The sequence below is a fragment of the Furipterus horrens genome, unplaced genomic scaffold, assembly GCF_987537825.1.
Source record: "Furipterus horrens unplaced genomic scaffold, mFurHor1.1.pri manual_scaffold_6, whole genome shotgun sequence".
Taxonomy (NCBI): domain Eukaryota; kingdom Metazoa; phylum Chordata; class Mammalia; order Chiroptera; family Furipteridae; genus Furipterus; species Furipterus horrens.
The window spans coordinates 17,544,868-17,567,118 of NW_028327176.1; the positions used below are offsets into that span (position 1 = coordinate 17,544,868).

The 22,251-nt window shown below is 53.4% G+C and overlaps 1 protein-coding gene and 1 non-coding gene across 2 annotated transcripts in view; both read left to right on the forward strand.

Annotated features, from left to right (window-relative positions):
• DNMT3A (DNA methyltransferase 3 alpha) overlaps positions 1 to 22,251 on the forward strand; it is a 71,533-nt gene that overhangs the window by 1,275 nt on the left and 48,007 nt on the right. Inside the window, exon 2 of the mRNA XM_090281092.1 lies at positions 12,320 to 12,424. Within this exon, the coding sequence (XP_090137218.1) occupies positions 12,320 to 12,424 (105 nt within the window). The remainder of the gene's footprint in view (positions 1 to 12,319; positions 12,425 to 22,251) is intronic.
• On the forward strand, positions 17,461 to 17,566 carry LOC150005781 (U6 spliceosomal RNA). The gene has a single exon (XR_016512072.1). It is a non-coding gene; the product is annotated as a U6 spliceosomal RNA (small nuclear RNA).

Below are 22,251 nucleotides of genomic sequence, written 5' to 3' on the forward strand. Positions count from 1 at the left end.
TTAGAACGTGTTTCGGTTTTCTGGGTGGTTTCCATTTGTTTGGTCCTTCAGGGACAACCCTTGTAACAAGTGGGGCAAGGACAAACGGCCCTAGTTTACAGATGAGGAAGCTGAGCCCAGACTTAGTGGTGGGTCCAGATGGGAGCCTGGTCTCCTGCCTCCAGGATCAGTCTTTCCCACAGAGCCTGCCTGTGTGGGTCCTGGAAGGGACACACACACACACAAGCATGAAGTCCAGACACCTGCCTTCTCTGCCTGGAAAGCTACTGCGTGCCGTGGAGGGGTGCCTCCCCAGCAAGCTGGAGAGAAAATGCATGGCATGGCCTGCCGGGCAGGGCTTCGAGGGGTCATTTCTATCCTTTTGACCCCATAGAAAAAGAAGAGATAGTCCAGGTTATCCCACGGGTCTTCTGGGCTACTCCCACCTGGTCTCAGGCAACAGCAGACCCAGACAGACCCTGCCGCCACAGAGTCGGGGCCATCTGTGGCCACCTGTGCTCTAAAGTGGCAGCTGTGGCCGTGGACAATTCCCTGTCTTCCTTGAACCTGGCTTTGCTCCTCTGTTGGATTAGGTGACCCTGACCCTCCTCCTCTGGCCCAATGTCCTGACCGGTGCCGACACAGCTTCGTGTCCATGTACTTGCAGCGGGCGATCAGCTGCCCCTGCAGGTGGGAGGGGACAGCGGGGCAATTCCTCATGGTACTGGCTATGCTGCCCAGGGCAGCAGAGCCTCAGCCGCTCCCCTGGAGAACAGCAGACGGGCGCACACTATTATGACAGCTCAGAACAGAGGAGGAGCACTGCGTGGAGAGTCAGAAGTCCCAGGCCCCATCCACTTACTGGAGAAAGGACGTCAGGCTACCAGGGCTTGCGTTTGCTCAGCTGTGAAATGGGGATAGTAATTCTAGCCGCTCCTGTTCTACGGAGTGGTTGTGGAAGTCAGGTGAGGTCATGGCCATGGAAGTGCCCAGCAGACAGCAAAGTCTTGTCCAGTTATGAGGGATTACGATTGCTATTATTATCTATCCATAGTAACTGTTCAGGCTCAAGCGGCAACAAACACATCCCTGGTCCCAGATCCTGGTGCAGATAGAGGGAGCTGGTAGACAGGGGCCGGGGCCCGCCCACAGCACACGTGCCAGCTCATCTGGCACACCTCCCTGGCACCTCTGGGCTGCCTCCTGACGCTCCAGGGAGTCGCCCTGGGAGGGTGGGTAAGGACACCCACAGCCGCCCACAGCAGCCTGCGAAAGCCAGGCCTGGGGCAGGGGCACCTCGTTGCTGCCGAGGGGGAAGATGGGCTTGGGCCGGAACTCAAGGAGCCTGGCAGAGTTGCCAGGGGTAGCTGGCACCAAGCAACTGCTTGGGAGCCAGAGGGAAGGGGTGTGGCCACCCACCAGCCCCACGTGCCCTTCCAGCTGCCCTCTCGGCCCCGCCTCCATTCACCTTTCACTCCAGTACTTCCTGGAGCTGCCAGGCCTTTGTTTATGCTGTTTCCTCTGCCTGCTATGCCGTTTCCCTAGTTTTCTCTCCTCTTCTCTGATCAAAGCTCTTGCTTCAGTCTGCCTTGAATCACCGCTTGTTGTGGACCAGGGGTTCTCAGAATGTGATTCCTATCCATTCACCCACAGATGGACCCTTAGGTTGTTTCTTGGCTATTGCACGCAATGCTGCAGTGAACTTGGGGTGCATGAGGGTATAACGCTAAGTGAAATAAGTCAGAAAGGAAAAGACAAAGCCATATGATTTCACTCATATGTGAAATCTTAAAAAGAAAAACACTAAACAAACAAAGCAAAACAAAAACAAACTCAGAGAACAGATCGTGGTTATCAGAGGGTAGAAAGATTGGTGGGGGGGGTGAAAAGGGGAAGGATGTCAATTAAATGGTGATGTGGAGTAACCAGGCTTTTGGGGGTGATCACTTTGTAATGTATACAGTTGTCGAATTATAACGTTGTACACTTGAAACTTATATAAGTAAACAAATGTGATTCCTAAACCAGCAGCACCTGGAAAGGCTAGAAATGCACAAGCTCGGGCCCCACCCCTGACCTGCTGGGTCAGAAGCTGTGGGGATAGGGCCCAGCAGTCTATATCATAACCAGCCCTCTAGGGAATTTGAGAAGTACTGGTACAGATAGTACCCACCCCCACTGCTACCCCAGGGCCTGACCGGAACAGAATAGGTGCTCAGGGAATATTTTGTGGAAGAAGTGGAGAAGAAAGTGAGAGTGGGTGAGATCCCTTCACAGGAGAGCAAGCCCAGAGCCCAGGAGCAAGCAGGCAGGGTGCAGAGCTGTGGGTGATGGGCTGAGGGGGCCACGCTGTGGGGAGGCGGGGCATGCACAGAGAGGGCTGTGTTATGTAGTATCCCTCCAGCACCTGCCCCACACCCCTTTTCCCTGTATTCCCCTAACCATAGGGGGCTTCTTGGGAAAGCTGGGAGGAGGCAAGCTTTGGGGGACTGAGCTCCTATGCTCTGGCCAGGGTGGGTCAGCTGGGTAAATGTGGGTCATGGTGGAGGCAGGGGTGGGCTGGTCTTATGGGAGGTGGGTGGGAGGTGAGCAGCAGAGAGGCCAGGAGTCTTCGTCCTGGCTTAGAGGGGATTATGGAGGCAGGGTGCCAGACCCTGTGTGGCGGGGAAAGAGAGGGGTAGGGGAAACAGGGAAGGGGACTAAGAACATTGCAAGCCTTGGGGCTGGAAGGACCTCCTCAGATATACAAGTATGAACCAGTGACTGGGCCAGGAGTCCAAGCCCCTGGCTGGGTCCCAATCTTGCTGCTTCCCAATTTCTTTTGGCCTCAGCAACGTAACAGCCAAGATGCATTCAGTGCTGATTAACTGCCAGGTGCTCTTTTAAGCACCGTACTTGCGTTCTCTTATTTCATTCTTACAATTTGCTGTGTAAAGTAGGCTCTGTTATTTACATCACTTAATCTCATTGAAAGACTAAACTGATGCTCAGAGAGGTTAGGTCACTTACCTAAGGTCACATAGTAAGTGGTGAGGCTGGGATTGGAACCCAGGCAGCCTGTGCTGTTGGCTTCTGTGCTCTTCAGGCTCCCTTCTGTGTGAAGGATAGAGTGAGAGATGCCACCCAGCTATGATGCTTCATAGCCACAACCACGTTTCATCTGCTGCAGGTTCAAATACATTTGTTTAGACTGGAAGTCAGGGTGGCAGAGAATGCTTTTCTCTGTGTAACAGTGCTCTGCCCTGGGGTAGGTGTTCAGGGCACTTCATCTCCAGCAGAAACTCACACGCACAGGCTAGTATGCATGGCCATGGGCTCCTGTGTATGTGTACACGTAGCTTCTTACCATCCTTCCTCCCTTTCTCCCTTCCTCCCTCCCTCCCTTCCTTCTTTCCTTCCTTCCTTCCTCTCTGCACAGATTGCTTTTCTTCCTCTTGCCCTCCCTCTCTTTTTTCCTTCAGGCTCAGGTATCTTTCCAGGTACCTAGCACATAGTAGGGCCTCACAAGTCTGTTGTACAAACTGAATTAGCATTCTTGGAGGACCTAGTAAAGCAAAGAGTATAGGAAGATACTTGCCTGCTGGGTGGCAGAAACTGCAGCAAAGGGGAGCATATCCGTGCTGGGGGGGCACAGCAAGTGTGCAGGTGTGTGCATTGCGTGTGAGTGTGTGTGAGTGCATAGGTGTGCACATGCTCATGCAGGGCCAGTGCTGTGGCCAGGGCTCCTCCTTCCTCACCTAAGTCCGACCCACGACCCAGAGTCCTGACGAGTATCGATTTCCCTTGGGCACTGACCACTTCCTGTGTTCTGGTATGAAAGCTCAGGGCGTCTCTGGGTGGGGGCTGCCCCAGCTCCACCCTCAACTGTTCTTGCCGACCCACAGGTCTGTTGCCCGCCCCTGGGCACACTTTGCATTTTATTGTACTTAGATGCCCACATACCCCACTTAAACCAGGCTCTTTGCTTTATAATTGTCATTATAAGGGTCGCTTAAATAGCATCCCTCTTAGTACATTTAAACAGTTACAGAAGAGGCAGCTTTACCTTCACCTCTTCAGGAACAGCTAAGAATAATAACACATCCATTTTTAGCTCTGGGGAGTCAATTAGATGCTTGGGCACGTGGAGCAGACGTGTGATGTCAACAGTGCCCACCCCTCAGCTGAGCAGGACCTACATTTCAGGCTTCAGGTTCTCTAAACGCCTCTAAGTCAGATATTGCTCCATGTCAGGTGTAGCTAACCTTGCCACCCATAGTCTGAGTGAGGATCAGATGGGGTGACTCAGCTATGTGACCTCTGAGCAGGTGAATGGGAGGTTAGCATGAGATGATGTGCGAGGGCTTAACACATGGACCTCGCACGTATTAAGTTAGTCTTATAATTTATTTTAGATACCTGTCTACCTACCCACCTACCTACCCCCCTATCTCCCTGCCTACCTGTCTGTCTGTCTGTGTGCATATTTGTGGTGTTGGCCTGCTATTTCAATACAACCCCAAGGGTGGCCGGGACCTGGGAGAAGAATGCAGAAAATGCAGATGGGAGTATGAATGGTGTGGGCTTATTTCTTTTTAATTTTTAAAGATTTTATTTATTTATTTTTAGAGAGATGGGAAGGTGGGGACAAAGGGAGGGAGAGAAACATCGATGTGAGAAAGAAACATTGATTAGTTGCCTCTGGTACACACCCCAACCAGGCACCAAACCCGAAACCCAGGCATGTGCCCTGACCAGGAATGGAACCGGTGACCTTTCGCTTTGTGTGACAATGCCCAACTGACTTAACCATGTTGGTCAGGGCTGAATGGCATGGGTTTAAAGTCTGCAGGGCACCCAGCACGTGTAAGGAAGGATATTTCTCTCTGGGTCTGCAAGCACAGGCAGGCCTGAGCTTCCTTCTCCCTTCATCCATAGAACAGAAGCAAAACTGAGGCCAGTGTCATGACACCTAAGTCCTGATGGCCAGGGCTATGGCTACCTTCAGAGGCCCAAGTGAGGGGCCACGCCGGGACCAAGGTCCCTCAGGTCCCTCCTGCCCTAAGTGATTTGACAGGGACTGGAGCCCATCCCTTCCAAGAAGTGGGCCCCATGGTGCTGGGTGGGGGAAAGCTGAGCTCAGCTCTGCAGAGGGGAGGAGGGCAGGCAGGGAAATGAGCTGCAATGGTGTCCCAGGACGATCGGGAAATAGGGGGATGCCCTCCTTTCTGGCACCTGCACTGGGCACAGGGCCTGGTCATGCCCTGCAGCTGCCCGTGCGGAGCGCCATGGGGCAATTAGCCGTATTGTTTACGGTCACCCCACTCAGCACCTGCGCAGTGAGGAAGAGCACATAAAGGAGTTTCTTTTGCCTAGCAATCAGTGCACTTGGTCCTCAATAACTTAGGAGGTTCCCACGGTCATTATCCCATTTTACAGATGAGGAATTAAGACTTAAAGACGTTAAGAAACCTAGCAAAGGCCACAGGGCTGTGAAGCAGTTTTGCCTGCATTCTCTACCTCCGTAAAGCAAGAGTGCCTGTTGGGTTGGAGAGGAGGTGGTGGGCTGTGCCGAGCCTGGGTGGGCTGCTGAAGCACTAAGTGTGAGTGAGCCGGCAGGGGGTCCACAGAGGCGGCTGCTGGCAGGAAGTGGGCGTGCTCCACTCTAACCCTCAGCACTGGGTCAGGTAGTTGTTTGCTTGCATGTTGTCTTTCCTCTAAACCGAGTTCCCTACTTGCTTATCTTTATACCCAGTATACAGTAGGTGCACGATAACTGTTTTTGAGCACACCCACGGTCCTGGCGTCGCCGTGGCCCCGGGACCACAGAGGTGAGCACAGCAGGGCTGCAGTCCGCTGGGCGTGTGCTTGCTGGTTCTCATTCCGAAGGCAGTGAGGCCCTGCATGGACACAGAGTGTGGATGAGGGCCTGGGAAAACGCACAGGCATGACCGTTTTCATCCATTTAGCATTTATGAAGCACCTGCTGTGTGCAGGGACTGGGATCTCTGGGGACTCAGAGGGGCCAACAGGACATGGCTGCTGCCCTCCAGGAGCCTGGCATTCTGGGAGAGAGAGAAGGCTTTCATCAACTGTTGTTATGAGGCCCACTAGGCAGTCAGTATTTGTTGATTGCTGTTGAATAACTGAAATAAAGGGCTGATGAGCTTTGGAAGTGACTGAGGTCAGAAAAAGCAGGGCTTTGGAGGGCTGTGTGGCAGTGTGAGCATCTCCAGTGATCCCAGGGCCGCTGTGTGAAATGTGGCAGCCGTTCACACCGTCTGTCTGCCTCTGCCCCTCCCTGCCCATCCGGCAGCACACCCTGCCACTCACCTGTCTGTAGGCCCGACCCGGGCAGGCCGTGCCCGGGAGCGCGCGCGCGCGCGTGTGTGTGTGTGTGAGTAAGTGGGCGCACGTGCACAGTGTGCTGTGCGGGGTCCTGTGGCTGTAGCACTGCAGGTGCGGTGCACAGGTGGCTCAGGACGGCGCTCTGCCGGCCGGGGAAGCCACTTCATGTCATGGCGTTTCACAATCACAGACGGGCCCTGGGAGGCTGGCCAGCCAGCTGGCAAAGGCTGCATGTGCTTCTTGTCCCAGGGGGCCCGGGGAAGTGGCTGGCTAGATCTGGCAAGTTCATCCCCTTGACTCAAACACCAACTTGAGACATCTGCTCAACGGATGCAGGGTCAGTAGCATCCGGTGTATGTTCTGAAGGGAGCACGTAGGTCTGGCTGGCTACCTCTGGGGGAGGGCCTCGTGGGATGCCTCTCTTGGAGAGAGGGGTACAGCGTCCAGGTGCAAGGCCCCTGGGACAGCTGTGTGTGGTGCGCGTGTAGGAATGCTGGTGTGCACCTTTACCTCGGTGTGCCTGCATGGTTACAGTTTCACTGGGTGTGTGCACACTCGGGCATACATGTCAGTAGCACACTGCATACTAGGGGATAGTGGTATGTTGCAGTGGAAAGACCCACAGGCTGGGAATCAAAAGATTTAAATTTTGATTCTCAAAGGCCTCGCTTCCTGGCTCTCTGATCTCTGCAGGTTAGATAACCTCTCTGAGCTTCAGATTTCCCGCCAGTCTAATGGGGGGAAAAAAAACCCAAAAAACTAAAACAAAACAAAACAAAAAAATCCAGCTCTGCTTTCTGTAAAGTGTAAGAATAAAAATGAAATAACGTATGTGAAATGCTTTGTTAATTACCATGTACCGTACAAATGTGAGAGATTATTATTGTCACAGCCCAGCTCATCAGAATGAGAAGTTGTATGTGGCTTAAAATAATCCAGCCAGTGAGCTGAGTGAAAATGTAGGTCAAAGCATAGCCTCAGAAGTTGAGAGGGGCTGATGGTGTCTATCTGATCTAACAGGCCACGGAATGTGAAGGTGCTTTGAGAGCTGTAAGGAGTTACATAAATGTAAAGTGATGCAATGTGATTATGTTTAAGCCTAGAAAGTACATCTTAGTCACCCTGTTCCCTGATTTGTAGTCAGAATGATCCGAGCAGCACTGGGACCTCATGCATGGTTGTTCTTGTGCAGATTTGTGCATGTGGATGTGTGCCTCTCTCTGTGTATAGACTCACTTATTGAGCACCTACTATGTGACAGTCACGCATCAGATATTTTTGCGTGCCTTCCCTCTTTCAGGTGCATTGGTCTAGGCACTGTGGGTGCCAAGGTGAATAAGACACAGTCCCTTACTGGTGGCCTGGCCAGGACGGTAGCTGGCAGTTGCAGTGCTGGGTAGTGGGTGCTACAGGAGAAGGAACTGTGAACTCATTCTAGGTGGGAGGTGGGAGGAGGTGGTCCAGGAGAAAGGAATCTAGGAAGTAAGCTGGAAAATTAAGGGTTTGCTGATCAACCTGAGAGAAAGGTAGCTGGGATTGAAGGAACGGTCTATGCCAACGTGCCAGGGAGGGAGACAGTCTGCTTTTGTGCCTGACGTGGTCTGTTTGCGAACAGGTGGGAGGAAGGCAGTGGAGAGGGGAGTCCAAGGCTGCCAGCCAGATCCTGGGGGTGGGGTGGGGCTTCCTTCACACAGGCTAAGGAGCTTGGCTTGATCCTACAGGCTTCTGGGAGCCCCTCAGCAAGGGCTTAAGCTCAACAGAGTGACATAATCGGCTTTGCATTTTGGGAAGATCATGGAGCCCCAGAGCTCCTGAGTATCTCACTGCAACAGCAACAGCCAGATGTTGGGGTGTGTCTGAGCAGTGAGTGATGGCTGCACATGCAAGGCAGTGAGCTGGGACTTGCCTGGGGGCAGGAGGGAGTGTGGGGGAGGAGGGAGTGATGCACTTCTTGTGAATACTTCTGGTCAGGATGTGCTGTGGGAGTGGAGGAGGTTAGCAATTCTTGAGTGAGTATCACATGTCAACTTCCCATACACCACCTCGTTTCATTGTAATGTCACTGTGAGGCAGATATTATTATTATTTTATGGATTGATTTTAGGTGGGGGGGAGGGAGAGAAGAGAGAGAGAGAGAGACATCAGTTTGTTATTCCACCTGTTTATGCATTCATTGGTTGATTCTTCTATATGTCCTGACCTGGAATCAAACCTGCAACCTTGGTGCATTGGGATGATGCTCCAATCAACTAAGCCACCCAACCAGAGCCAAGGTAGATATTATTATCCCCATTCTGTAGGAGAGAAAAGCGAGACGCAGAGAGGTTAAATATTCTTGAAGATATTTGGAGTAAAGAGAAGACCAAAAAGTCCCCCTTCTCTGTCCTCCCAAAGCCCACCTAAATAGAAGTTCAGCCCCCTCTTGCCACTTCCCAGTGGAAGGACTGACTAATTAGTTCCCTTACTTGACAGATTAGGAAACCAACCTGGGCTCAGATCTGTTCCTGTTAAATGTGTTACTGTTTTCCAGCTGCTCCAAATCACTGTGGATCAGATTCTTCCCTTTCAGAGTATTAGCAACGCTTCCTAATTCAGTGCTACTTGCAGATTTGATAAGCATGTTTTAGATTCCTTTGCTTCATCTATCAGCAAAGATATTGAGGGAAACAGGCCCCACGACAGATGTGAGACTGACCCCCATGCTGCGCCTCCTTGAGGGACATGGCCCCGAGCCACCTGCTCGCCCCTCTCATGGTTTTAGCCCCTAACGGGCCATGTGAACACAGGTCTGGAGCAGAAGGCGTTGCCTTCCTTTTTGCCCCGAGACTTGTGACTAATTTGAGGAAGAGCGATATGTTGGCCAAGAATAACATGCTTTTCACAGAGCTGTGCTTTAGGGTCTGTTGGAAAGGGCACGGAGTCCCTCAGACCTGGGTGCAAGTCCTGACTTAGGCTCCTTGGTTTCCTCAAGCACCACCCAGGGGCTCCCGAGGCCTGAATGCCCCCCCAGCAGGCTCAGGGCACAGCAGCTTGCCCTGGCGCTCTCTCAGCCGGTCAGGACCTGGACAGGTGGGATGGTGCCGGGGCATCCCACCCCTTCCCCTGGGAGTGTGTTGCACTGAATTGAATTCAACAGGGGAAAAAAGAGGCTGAGCACGTGTGACATAAGGTGAGGAACAATAGCAAAGCTGCAGAAAGCACAGGGGTTGCCCGTCAGGGGCCCCCAAAGGCTTTCTCCACACGCTGATCCTGAAATGTCAAGTGCCTTTGTTTTGGGGTCATCTCTGCGTGGTTATCATCATTCCTTTTTGCTGATTAGAAGCTTTCACATCTCTGATTAGTTGAGAATAGAAGTGAGAAAATCAAATGAAGCCCCTATAAGAAGTGCAGTTTGTTAAAGAAATGGTTCAGAGCCAGGATGTCTAGGCGGGAGGCGGCTTCCTAGACCACATGGCTGGTCAGGCTGATTCTGATCCCTTTGGCACCCCATCTTGTCTGCTGCCTTGTGTGGTCCAATCCCATGGGCCTGGCCACTAGGAATGGCTGGAGGCTCCATGGGTCAGGCCTAGTGCTCTCCAGGAAGCACAGGGGCTGGGCGAGCCTCTGGCTGCTGCAGAATCTGGGGGGCATGACCTGTTAAGTGATAGGCCTGTTCTAGGCTCTGGGGATCCAGTAGTAAACAAAACAGACAAGGGACAAACCATTTGTTCATTTGCCCTCTTAAAAATCTGCAAAGCAGGCAGAATGGACACCCATTTTATGGATGAGGAAACTGAGGCTCAGAGAGGACGGTCTGTTAACTACCAAATGGATGAGCTGGGCTCGTGAGCATTTTGGTTAGTGGTAGGCCCTGTGCCTTCCATGACTTCACATGGATTCTGACTGTTCTGTAAGTGCTGAGTTACCTGTTCGGAAGGATCAAGACTGTGCCCATTCAGCAGTGGTGGAATCAGACCAAGAACCACCTGAGCTTGAACTTCACTATAGTTTTGTAGATCCAATTGAAAACTTCACAAATGTTAAGCTGCATTGGTAATATTTCCTCTCTTTGAGATCCAAGCGGTCTTTTCTTAAGCGGAGGCATCTGTCTGTGGGGTCTCAGAAGATAGCTCAGGACCAGCAGGACTGGACGACCTCGGGGCATGTGCCCTGGGGCCACACTCAGCGCAGGCCTCCCAGAGCTCTAATGGACACCCGGAGCTCACCCCTCAGCCCAGTGCCCTCCCCTTGCACCCACAGACAGGCGCCAGGCTCCCTGGCTTCTCTTCCAGATCGTTCTTGGCTGGGCTGCTTACATTGTCTCTTTAGTCCTTCTCCAGCCCCTCGGCCGTCATTGCATAGCTTACAGACAGTGCCCTCTGAAAGGTCACTCGTCACCACCCCTAGCTTTGTCCTTGGCTTCTTTGCATCTGATGACTTTGGCTTCTTGGCCTGGCAGCTCTCTCCCTCCTTGCACCCAGAGCATCCCAGTGTGCTCTTCCTGCTCCCCAAACACCCGTGTCCTTGCTGAGTTCTGCCCTCCCCCCAGCCTGGCCTCCACCTGGTGCTCAGGTCTGGCGCCTCTGTTCCTCTCCCACTGTCACCTCCCAGAACGCAGCTGCGATGCCCTGCGGCCTTCCTCCTGGGAGCGTCTGTCCCTCAGACATAACTCGAATGCACGGATGGTCCAGTGTCTGCTGGTCGCAGTAGGTGTCTGTCTGTATGTCCCACCATCCCCTCAAAATTAATGTGGCAAACCACAAGATATTTTGAAATCATAGAAATGAAAGTTGAGTGGGATGTTGAGGGCCATCTTAAGCAGATCCTCAGGGAACCCCACGCCCCTTCCCCTTCTTCTCTGTGGCACTGGCACTGCTCTGAGTTGGCAAACCACCCCCCCCCCCAGGGAGGCCACGAAGCCATTCTTGGCTCCTGACATCACGGAGGGCACAAGGAGCCATCTGTGGTCCCTCTGCCGAGTCAGGGTCCCTTTCTCTGGTGTCCTTCCCCAACATCGTTTCTGCTTGTGATTAGTCATGCTGGAGTCGGCTGAGTCAGAAGGGACTTGTGGGTGGTTTGTGGCCAGGCTGGAGCAGTGAGGCAGGACTTTCTAGGTTTAGGTCTCTGTGCCCAGGCGAGCATGGCCCATCCCAGCACGTGCTGGCTGATGTGTGGGCAACTTCTCATCCAGAAGTTTGGAGAATGAGGGGGATCAAGGTGAACTAAGACATCATCCCTGAGACGTTCCTGTGAGATGACAGGCATACATGATGCCAGCGCCACATGTCAGACCCTTTGGGATATATTTTATATTTATAGAGCTGTAGATGTCCTCCTATGCTAGCCCTCATTCCAAGTGTTGCATGTGCTTCCGATATACATTACTAAAATTTTTAAAATATTTTATTTTTAGAGAGAGGGAAAGGGAGGGTGAAAGAGAGGGAGAGAAACATTGATGTGAGAGAGAAACATCTATCGGTTGCCTCTCGCACACTCCCTGACTAGGGACCGAACCTGCACCCAGGCATGTGCCCCGGCCAGGAATCAAACCGATGACCTTTCACTTTGTGGGACGATGCCCAACCAACTAAGCCACACTGGTCAGGGCTACATTACTAAGTTTAATATTCCTTTTCTTGTGATCTTTTTTTCAATAAAGATGATGTATTAAATATGTATCGAATTTAATTTTTATACTGTGTAAGATTTTTTTTCTGTATAAATAAACTCATTTTGAGAAACAGATTCTTTGTCATTGCGTGTATCGTGATTCTGCAGTTCAGAAATGTGGCCACCAGGAGGGAGAGCTGCATTCTGCTGGGGCAAGCGGGCCTGCCCCTAAATCCCCAGGGGGTATATTTAAATGGGGCTCTAAGGGTGGCTCAAGCTTCTCCAGGCGCAAGGGGGTGAAGTTCATTCCTGCCAGAAGGACCACCATGGCACAGGCCTGGGGGTGCGGCTGCTGAAGGGGTGGGACGGGGAGGAGGCCTGTTGGATCCAGCCCTGGCTTCACATGCTGTGTCTTTGCCCGCAGGAGGGAGAGGAGCAGGAGGAGGCACGAGGCAAGGAGGAGCGGCAGGAGCCTTGCACAACCACACGGAAGGTGGGGCGGCCTGGGAGGAAGCGCAAGCACCCGCTGGTGAGTGTCGTGCAACCCCCGAGCCCACGCGCCCACAGTGCAGTGATGGGTGTCTTTCTGGGCTACATGAAGACCCTGCGACGTGGTGTGGCCCCTTCCCTATTCTTTGATCTCCTCCACCACCCTCATGCCTTCCCTTTTCTACATAAAATGGGAGGCCCCTAGAGACCAGAGGCCTTGTGTTGTGGGTTCAAGCAGAGCAGGGACTTGAACCAGACCCCTGACTCCCGGGTTCCTTCTAGAAGGGCAGCAGGAGATGCTGAGAGATACCCACTGGTGACCCTGACAGGGCAGAACTTGCTTCTGCCTAGCCTGCCTGCCAAGGCCCCTCCCCTGCCATCCACACACCCACCCTGGGCCTCAGCCCCACCTGGAGAACCTGGAGCAAGGGAACTAAGGTCTGGGAGTTGGATTGAAGTGAGCAGGGAAGAGATGCCGGCTGACAAGTCCCTTTGTGAGGGAGGAGAACTGGGCCCTGTTGAAGTCCCATGGAAGTGTAGGCCGCAGGCCGGTCCACAAGCCCCAGGCAGCTGGGTGCCATTGCTCTGAGTCTAGGGGGAGCTCTGGGGTTGCCCAAGCTGCGGAGTGCTCTGGGGGGCAAGGCCTATGGGCTATAGGAGCCTGCCTTCCTTATGCCCCAGACTCAGAGGCAGAGCAAGAACTATTTGCTAGCACCAAAGACAGCTGGTTCCTTTCTCTTAGCCCCTTCCAGCTGAGAATGGGAAACTTGAAGCGTGAAGGTAAGGAGGAGCCAGGAGCTCCGGATTGTAACTCTGCCCCTCAAGGAAATGTTCTCAGCAGAGCAGGATTTGCTCCCTTGGGTAGAGTCAGGGTGCGTGGTGGCTGAAGTGAAAGGAGGCAGCAGCAGGAGGGAGGGCTGCAACAGCTGGCCCTGAGGGGGTTGTGCTCAGAGCCAGGCATTTGGGAACCTGCCGGGGACTAAAGAGCACCACTCCCAATCCTGCTGGAAGATTTGCGGGGAAGGGAGTGGGGGTGGGGCAGAAGTGAAATCATAGAACTAGGAAGTAATTTTAGATATTTTAATATTAAAGCAAACATGGATAATTTATGGCCTGGAATGAAAAATTCACAAGAAGTTGAAAGATAAAACAGGGGACTTTAAAGGGATCTCTAGCTTGCAGCAGACTCCAGGCTGTACCCCTTCCACCCTATTCCCCCATAGGACACCTAGTGGGAGAAGATGGGGGGCACAGGCTGGAGTGGGTGTGGGAGCCGGGCTGAGTCAGAGACCACTGATAATTCCACATCTGCACAGGTACCCATGACCCACCTTCCCTTTTTGAGTGCTGGCGACAAGAGCCCCCGCTTATAGCAAATAAGGACCTTGCAGCCCTTTGACTCCAGTGGGAGAGTGTATCACTGAGAGTTGGGGTGAAGCCCAGGGAGCATAGGGTACAAGGAAATCAGGGGCAGATGTGTGGAAATGTGTCCAGAGATGTACAAATGAGGTGAGAGGGACACGGGAGAGTGGGTGAAGGGTCAAGGAGTCATATGCTCCCAGCCTGGAATAGGGCCCAGTGTGGAAGGCAAAGCTTTGTCTTTGGAGTCCAGCAGACCAGGGTTTAAATCCCGCCTCCACCACTGACCACCTGTGTAACCTTGAACCTTGGGTCCCCCTTCTAAAAATTAGAGATGATAAGGATACACTTCTCTTAGACCCCTGTGGGAATTAAAGGGGTTCAGTCGGCCAAGAACTAGCACCTGCCCTTGCCTGGCCAAACCTCTCCTCTTCATGAGGCTCCAGCATCCTCAGTTTGACAGAAGAAACAGCACTGGATTTACTGCTTCCCAGCTGTGTGATCCTAAGCAAGTCACTCAACCTCTCTGAACTTCTGCATATTGGTAAAATATGGCCACCAGTAATACCTGCCCTGTCTACTCCAGTGGTGCTTTGCAACCAGCAAAGTGGAGCCCAGATGTGCAGGGCTGACTGTAATATACCTGCTCTGCCACAGGGGCCGGTGGGCCAGCGTCTGCAAGGCTTTGTGGGCAAGAGCCTAGCACGGGCTTCTCAACAGCTCTAATAGGACTCTGTGCACATCACAGTCTGGATGTGGTCCAGGCCATGTCCTAGGTGACACCTCAGGAGAGGCCCCAGGATGGGAAAGAGAGCATGGGGAAGGCAAGGTTGATTGGGGAGGCAGGAGGCTGAGGCAGCCATTGTGAAAGACTGGCACATCAGGGAAACAGGGAAAGACTGACCCCAGAGAAAACAGCCAGCCCAGCTCTCTCTGGGCAGCAGGCCCTGGGGTTGGGGGTTTGGGCAGAGGAGAAAATTCGTGTTGCAGCTAGAAGCCAGTTAACCCACCGTCCCCTGGCCCACAGGCCATCTGGGTCACTTGTGGAACAGGTGCTTGCCCTGGCCTCCTCCCCTCCCGGGCAGAGGAGCACAGCAGGGAGGGTTTCTTGGGGACCTGGTGCAGCTGTGGCCCTGAGAATGATTGGCCAGGAAAGCAGCTGAGTGTATGTCGTCCAGCTAAGCCTGCAAAGGGGAGGGAGCTTGGCTCAGTTCCCAACAGGTGGAATAGAGGGAGAAGTGCTGGGAAGCAAATGAGGAAAACCTGGTTGCAAGCTGGGCTCTTTATTTGTGCAAAGGTTGCATGAGATACATTCACTAGAGTCCTTACCATCGCCTCCGACCCCAGGGTTAGGAAATCTTTGTCCCTCTCCTTCTGCCTCCAAGGCCTACGTGTCCCTGGGTGCCTTCCACTCATTCCTGCTCCTGCTCCTGCCTTCTGGCTGCACCCTCACCCAGACCTCACCCAGACCCTAACTGCCAGCCCTTTCTCCCGCAGGGACAAATATTTTATACCTACTGAGCACCTACCAGGATGGAGGGAGGCCACACAGATCAATAAGACTTAGCTTTCAACCTAGTGAGCTTGAAAGGTGACCACACAAAATTATACTAACTACAGTCCACGGCACATCTCTGCTCGAGAATCAATCTCCAGGAACTCTATTTCTGGTGGAACAACATCTGGAATATTCCATCTAGCTCCTCACCATAGGATCTCTCCTTCCCCTGCACTGTGGCTCACTATTCGTCTCTTGCCACAGAAACATAGAAACCTTGTCTTCTTGCTGCCCCCTGAACACAGCAAGCATGTTTCACAGCCTCTCTTTTCTCTGTCTGCCCCAGAGCGCCTGCCCATCAAAGCCTGTCTTGTAAACGCAACTCGGTTCAGCCATTGAGACCCACACTGGCTCTCCCTTTAGAACTCTCTGTAAAATTAAAATGAACTCTAAGAAATCAAAGACAAGCTACATGCTTCCCCAGTCACTTGCTTGGACGGCAGTGGTCTTCAGACCTGACGCAGGTCTGCGAACTGTTGTTACCTTTCTGTATAGAATTTGAGAATAAGTATTTAGAAACTTTTAGATCCGTTTGATACTGTTGCTGCATCCAAGTGCTTGATTTTGCATTTCACAAAAGTATCATTTTTTGATGGACTGGGAATTAACAAAAGCAAAAGTGAACACCTGGCCTTTCACCCCAGACAGTTGGAACAGCAGGTGGAAAAAGCCTGTTCCTTCTACGAGATGGGATGTTGAGGGCCACCCAGCACTGCGGTCGCTGAGCCGAGCCGCGCGGCACTGTGTACCCGCCTCGCTGAGGACAGAGACCGGGAATAAACGCTCGGGGCTGCGCACCACTTTACCGCCTACACGGGCCTTTACAGCACGACTCGGCGCGATGCCGACAACACACCTGAGTGTGGCGTGGGGGTGGGGAGTGCCGTTACTACCCTCCTCACACTAAGATGAAGAGCCTGAGGTTCAGAGAGGATGGACGCCACACCTCCCAGCTGCACAGCCCACAGTACTCATCCCTCCGGGGTACCCAGAGTTTTAATTGTTAATATGTAAACACGTGGCTCTGTGAAAGCGTGTAACCTGGTTGAAAAGCGCACAGAGAAAACGTAACCGAGGAGAGCGATTGCTCCAAACACCAGAGTCCATGGGGAAAGTGGGTGAGGCTGTGGAGGGGCTGAGGGGTAAGAGGCGGGCCCACGAAAACCGGGCAGTGGCCTGGTCTGCAGCGCGGCTCTCAGCGCCAAGATGCTTGAGATCAGAGCCGGCAACAGGAAACAGGAAGCCGCCGCAGGGCTGGGCGGGGCTTAGGAAGGGAGCTGGCACCTGCGCTCGGGCCTGCGGGCTGGCCGGTGCCTGTGTTAGGGGGGAGGGGACAGCGGCTTGCCAGGCTCGCCTCTGTTGGCTGAGGCCATGAGTCTGCATGTGGGTGAGCGTCGGGGTGGGCAGAAGAGTCATCTTCCTGTTCGCCAGCTCCCCAGGACGTCGCCGAGTTAGAAGCGAGGGTGTCCAAAGTTGGTTCCTGCCTGGTCACAAGCCCAGACAAGTCCTGCGAGTGCCTTTGTCCTTCGTGCTGGTTACAGCTGGGGAACTAAGAGGGACGGTTTCTGCCCTTGCCCACCAGATCCTAGGGGGCGACTGGCCCTTCGCGGCTCCATGCCCTATTTACTAGTTGTATGTATTTATTCATTGAAGATTTATACCCACCAACTTCCTCCAGGGTTAATTTTGCTCAGTGGGAGCACTCTGAGGTCACCTCTTGCTAAGAATAACCCAGAAAGGGAGGGAGGGGAAGGAGGGGGCTGGGAGCAGGCGCTGAGCTCAGCCAGAGCGGCCCAAAGCCAGTAGTTACTCACTCCACGTTGAAGCAGAACCTCCAACGCAACGCCTGAGTGAGTGAGTTCCAGAGGGCAAAACTGCCCCACTTCAGAGCCAAAGACTGGGGGTACCAACCGGGGGGAGTTAGGGAACCATGTCTCTGCTGCCTCGGCCAGCTGGGTACAGTGTAACTCAGCTGTTGGGGGTCTGCAGAATGGGCGCATTTCCCACCCTGGTATGACCTTTCGTTTCGTCTCCAAGTTAAGGCAGAGCTCAAATCCCCTCTTTGTGTCCGGGCCAGAACAGCTCCCTTGCTCACCCCCGGAACCCTGGCTTGGTGGCTTGATGCCCTCTTGTTCTCATGCACAAAACTCCCTGAACGAGCGCTCACTTTGGCAGCGCATATACAAAAATGGAACAATGCTGAGAAGACCAGCATGGCCCCCGCGCAAGGATGACGCGCACACTCGTGGAGTGTCTCATGCTTTGTGCAGCGCCCAGTGGGCGTCCTCACACCCTTTGGTTCTCTCAGAAGACATGTGAGTTGAAGCACAATGTGTGGCCCTCGGTAGTAAAATTGTGACTTTCCACCATAAAGATATTGATGGAAAGCAATCTGTGAAATGAAAAAGAAGCTGAGTTATACCTGTGGTATTTGCGCTAATAAGTTAACTTGCATTTCCTTCACAAACCTTAAAAAGAGAGAGAAAACTTCCTGACAGGGTTGCTCCCCTTCCTGGGCCCCAGCCCCTGGAGTACCTGTGAGCCTGCATCCGCACACCGCTGCCCGCTCCCCGTCTTACCATGCTTATGAAGGTGTGAAGGGAACGGGGCTGTCCTATTTCTCACGAGGTTAGGGACTTCTTGTGACTGTACCCTGCAGATCCATGGCTCATTCCCCAACCTATCGGTCAGACCCACACCCATTAGTGGTATCCAGTATGGAAGAGCCTGGGCCAGGGCCCGGACGCCAAGTGCGAAGACATGTTGGGGGTGGAGCTGCACTTGGGCCTTAAGAGGAAGGTAACGTTTAGAAGTCAAGGGAAAAGTGGGAGACTGTCCTATTTTAGGACCCTCCTAGGCGAAGGCGTGGAGAGGGAGTGAGCACACCAGTGCGGATGTCGTGGGGAGGCCCGAAGGTTGAGTGGAGTAGGGTTTCATTAAGAATGACGGTGTCCGTCTTGGTCAGAGAGGTGGTTTGCAGGCAGCCTGCACAGTTGACACCTTATCCTGTCTAAAATGTGTTTCTCAGGAAGGTTCGTGAGGGGGTGGCGGGCGTGAAGTGATGGGAGTCATGTTTTGGAAAGCTGGCTCTGGCATCCATAAGCGTGATGGGTTGAGCACAAAAGAATGCAGGGAGACAGGAGCCCGTTGTGAGGGGGCAGTGGTGAGACAGAGCTGGCAGGGCCAGCGCCGCTGGCTGCCCCAGAGGAGGGAGAGGAAGGGGCAAGAACAGATGTTTCCAGATCTCAGACATGGCGTCAGTGTTATTGTCCGAGACCGAGCCTTCTGGAAGGCAGCGGATTTGTCAGGGGCCCTTTGGAAGGCCACTCTGGATGGCTGGTCTTATTGGGGGAGCATCTCAGTTTTGTTTTTCTAAAAATCCCTGCTGATTTTCATCCCTCCCTGGCCCCTTCCCAGAGTCACACATTCCAGGGCCACCTCCAGCAAAGATCCGCCGTCCCCTCAGGTCCCCAGCCTCCTGGGCGGCTCTGGAGCCCCGGCTGCACCTGCACTGCTCCTGCTGCGGCAGGTACTCGCCGGCACACGCACCTGGGCAGGGCTGTTGACACTGGTTTTCTTTCATCATCCTCACCTAGGGAATTTTGTGCTTCACTTCTGTCACCTCAGGAAAGATATAACCGAGCTGGAAAAGCTCCAGAGAAGGGCAGCTAAGTTGATCAAGGGGAGTCAAAGCTGCCAAGTGAGGACAGGCTAAAGAAATTATGACTCTCAAGTCTGGAGAGACAAAGGCCGAGAGGGGATATGATTAAAGCTATGAAATCATGTTGCTGGGCGGTGCAGGATGAGCACACCCCAGGGTTGAGGTGGGGGTGGAGAGGTACCCATTAGAAACTTTAGAAAGGTACATGAAGCACAGAAAAGAAAGCGCCATTCTCCATGGTACATTCCCTTCTTACCAAACTTGTCACCCTAGGCATGGATGGTAGAGGTTGAGAATAGCGAACTTCAAAAGAGATTTACTTAAATACATAGATCTTCTGTACATAATGGCTTTTGCAAGGAAGCCTTCAGCTCTCCCTGAAATCCTTTGAGGTGGACTTCAAAGAGCACAGCCAGGCCCTCTTCCAGGTGGACAGGTGTCCCTGCTGGAAGTGGAAGCCCAAGTGGGCTGGCCACTCACAAGGCATGTTCATTCTTGTGTCTGTTCGCCATGACCAGCAGGGGCGCGGACTGAGTGACCTCTAAGGCTCCACCGAGCCTTGATGTTCTCAACTTGAGCCACACACACACACGTACACATGCATGCGTGCACGCACACACACAGCAGAACATGATGGAGAGATCTCAGGGGAGGGCAGGAAGGCAGCTCCCAGCCTAAATGGTGAGGGAAATGGAACCTAGAAGTGGGTTCCCAGGCTGGAGCCAAACTTTCCAGAGTTGGCCCTCTTTGGTCTCTGGTCCTGCTGTCCCTTAACCCCACTGGTGACCCTTTTAGCTGCCTCACTAGGGAGAAGGAAATTGGAGAACTCAGGCTCCTAGTTCCAAAGTAAGGGAGCCTGGCTCCACTCACCCCAGGGAGGCTGAGTAGGGAGGCATTGGGACCTCTCTTGGGAGTAAGCATGGGGTGGATCTCTCTGGGTCTCCCTGTCTCAGGGCCACTTCCAGCCGATCGGATCACAGGGCTGGCGGGAAGGGGCTGCAGGAAGGCCTGAGCAGAGGAGGGGGAGCTAGGCCCAGAGCCAACCCTTGGGTGCAGGGCTGCCCTGCTTAATCGGACTGTGCAGCTGTTCCCTGAAACTGGAGTCAATCTGGGGAAATCTGGGGTTTGGTGGGGGGCTGATGGGCCTGCAGGAGCCAGGGGAGTGGAATGAGCCATGGGCATGAGTGGATGGCGACTGTTTCTTGATTTTGTTGACATCACTCTGTGGCATCTCACTCAGTCTTGCAGAGTGGGCGGGTGTCGCTGAGCAGTGGTGCACAACCTAGTGTGTTGGTGTATGTGATTGTGTGTCTGTGTGTCTTTAATCAAGAGGCCAATGCCAGCCTGACGTCAGGGCTCCCGGCTGGCACTGGGCTGAGCACTGCCAAGGGCCTTAACGGCACAATGGCAGTAATGTGGAGAAGGCCAGGGAGGGTAAGGTGAGGCCAAGGATGGGCAGGTGAAGGGCCATCCCTCCATCTGCTGGCCTCTGGGCGTCCCTCCCCACAGCAGCTGGTGGCCCACGGGAGAAAGCCCCTCTCAGCCACAGACCCCATCACCAGAGTAAGGGTGAGTAAGACACCCAGAGCCAACCTGGGACCGTGGCTTCTATGTGCAGAGTCTCCAGGGCTCCCCCTGCACACCTGGGCTGAGTTGAGCCTCACAGTCCCCCGTGAATGGGCTCCTGCACCCATAGACACCTGGCCCCGTTTCCCAGGTATGTTTCTCTTACCTCGTATTTGCTAGGCTTTAATTGTTTATGTGTAAATATTATATAACTACAGTAAAGGGCTTCCAAAAATCGCTTCCCTATTTGGAGCCTTTGAACTCTGCTCACCTTGGGGGACAAGGCCTTACCTATGAGGACGGGGTGGGAAGTTCTGGGGTTCAGACCAGACTTCCAGCAAAGGTGAGGGGTGGGGAAGGCTGGAGGCCTGGCTTTGGCCTGGACGGGTCCGCTGCAGAAGGCTCCTGCTTGCTTTGCCTTGCTTCGCTGCTGGCTTTTCCTTGCAGGGGCTGCTGCCAGGGAAACAGCCTGCAGCTTTCCCCCGCCTCCCTCGCAGCCTCTCCAGGCCCTGCTTAGGCCCATCAAAGCCTCCTTTCCTCTGTGGAACCCTTGGGATTTGAGGTTGGGCTTTTCCGGAGACTCAACCCAGAGCGGGAACCCACTTTCAAATGCCTCTCCTGTACCTGGGTCATTCTGGAAGCTTTACCCCTTAGAAGGTGTGTGACCTGAGGTAAACCTTGGAGGCTTTGTGCTCAGGAAAGTGAGGGTAACACTACCTGGCAGGATAATGGCGATAATTCAATTTATTAATCGTATAAGCATATTTATGTTGGGTCCTCTGTTTAGTGCTGTGAGCTGCAGGTAGAGGGTCAGAAGGGAGAGGAATGAAAAGATAAATGAAACAAAGCTCGCAGTCTAGGAGAGAGACGCACAGTAAACAAATAATTAGGTGCAGGCTGAGGAGCTCTGTAATGATCTAGGAGGCGCAACTGCTCTGTAAACAGACAAGGCACGAGGCGGGCTGGGGTCAGAGGGAGCTCTGGGGCGGACTTTAACCCCACTCCTCTCCTTGGGGGCCAGGCTGGGGCTTTGGGAGCTGGGGGTGCGGGTGAGGTGGAGGCCTCCAAAGCCCAGGGCCTAGCACAGATCCCTCCCAGGTCGGTGTGAGTGAGAGAGACAGACAAGCCGGCGACTTTAAAGTGTTCCTTCAAACAGGGGTTAGGATCCGGCCTCCCAGCCCTATCCACAGCATGTAATCGAGCAAGAGAAGCTCACCTGAGCTGCACACCCTCCATCCCCTTGCCATGTCTTCCGTGAAACTGGCCCCTGGTGCCAAAAAGGTTGGGGACCATGGCGTCGAAGACAAAGTGGAATAGTGGCTACTGCCAGGGACTGGAAGCAGGGGCAGTGGGTTGTTAAAAGGTATAAAGTTTCCGTTTGGGATGATGAAAAATGGTTAAAATGGTAGATTTTAGGTTTTGTATATTTTATCACAATATTTTCAAAAAGTTTCTTTTTAAATTGGTCCCTTAGAAAAAAGTGCTGTCCCCAGTGAGTGCCCCTACCCCTGGCCCAGGGTTTTTCAGTGGCACCTTTTGACACAGGCATCTTGGGCGGAATAAATGGTTCTTGGCTGTGGGGGCTGCCCTGTGTCATGTCATGTAGGGCCCTCAGCAGCATCGCTGGCCCATGCGCACAGGAAGCCAGCAGGCCGCCCGCGCCAGGTGTCTGAGACATTTCTGGTGGTCACCACTGCCCTCACCCGCCTGCAATGAGCTGCTC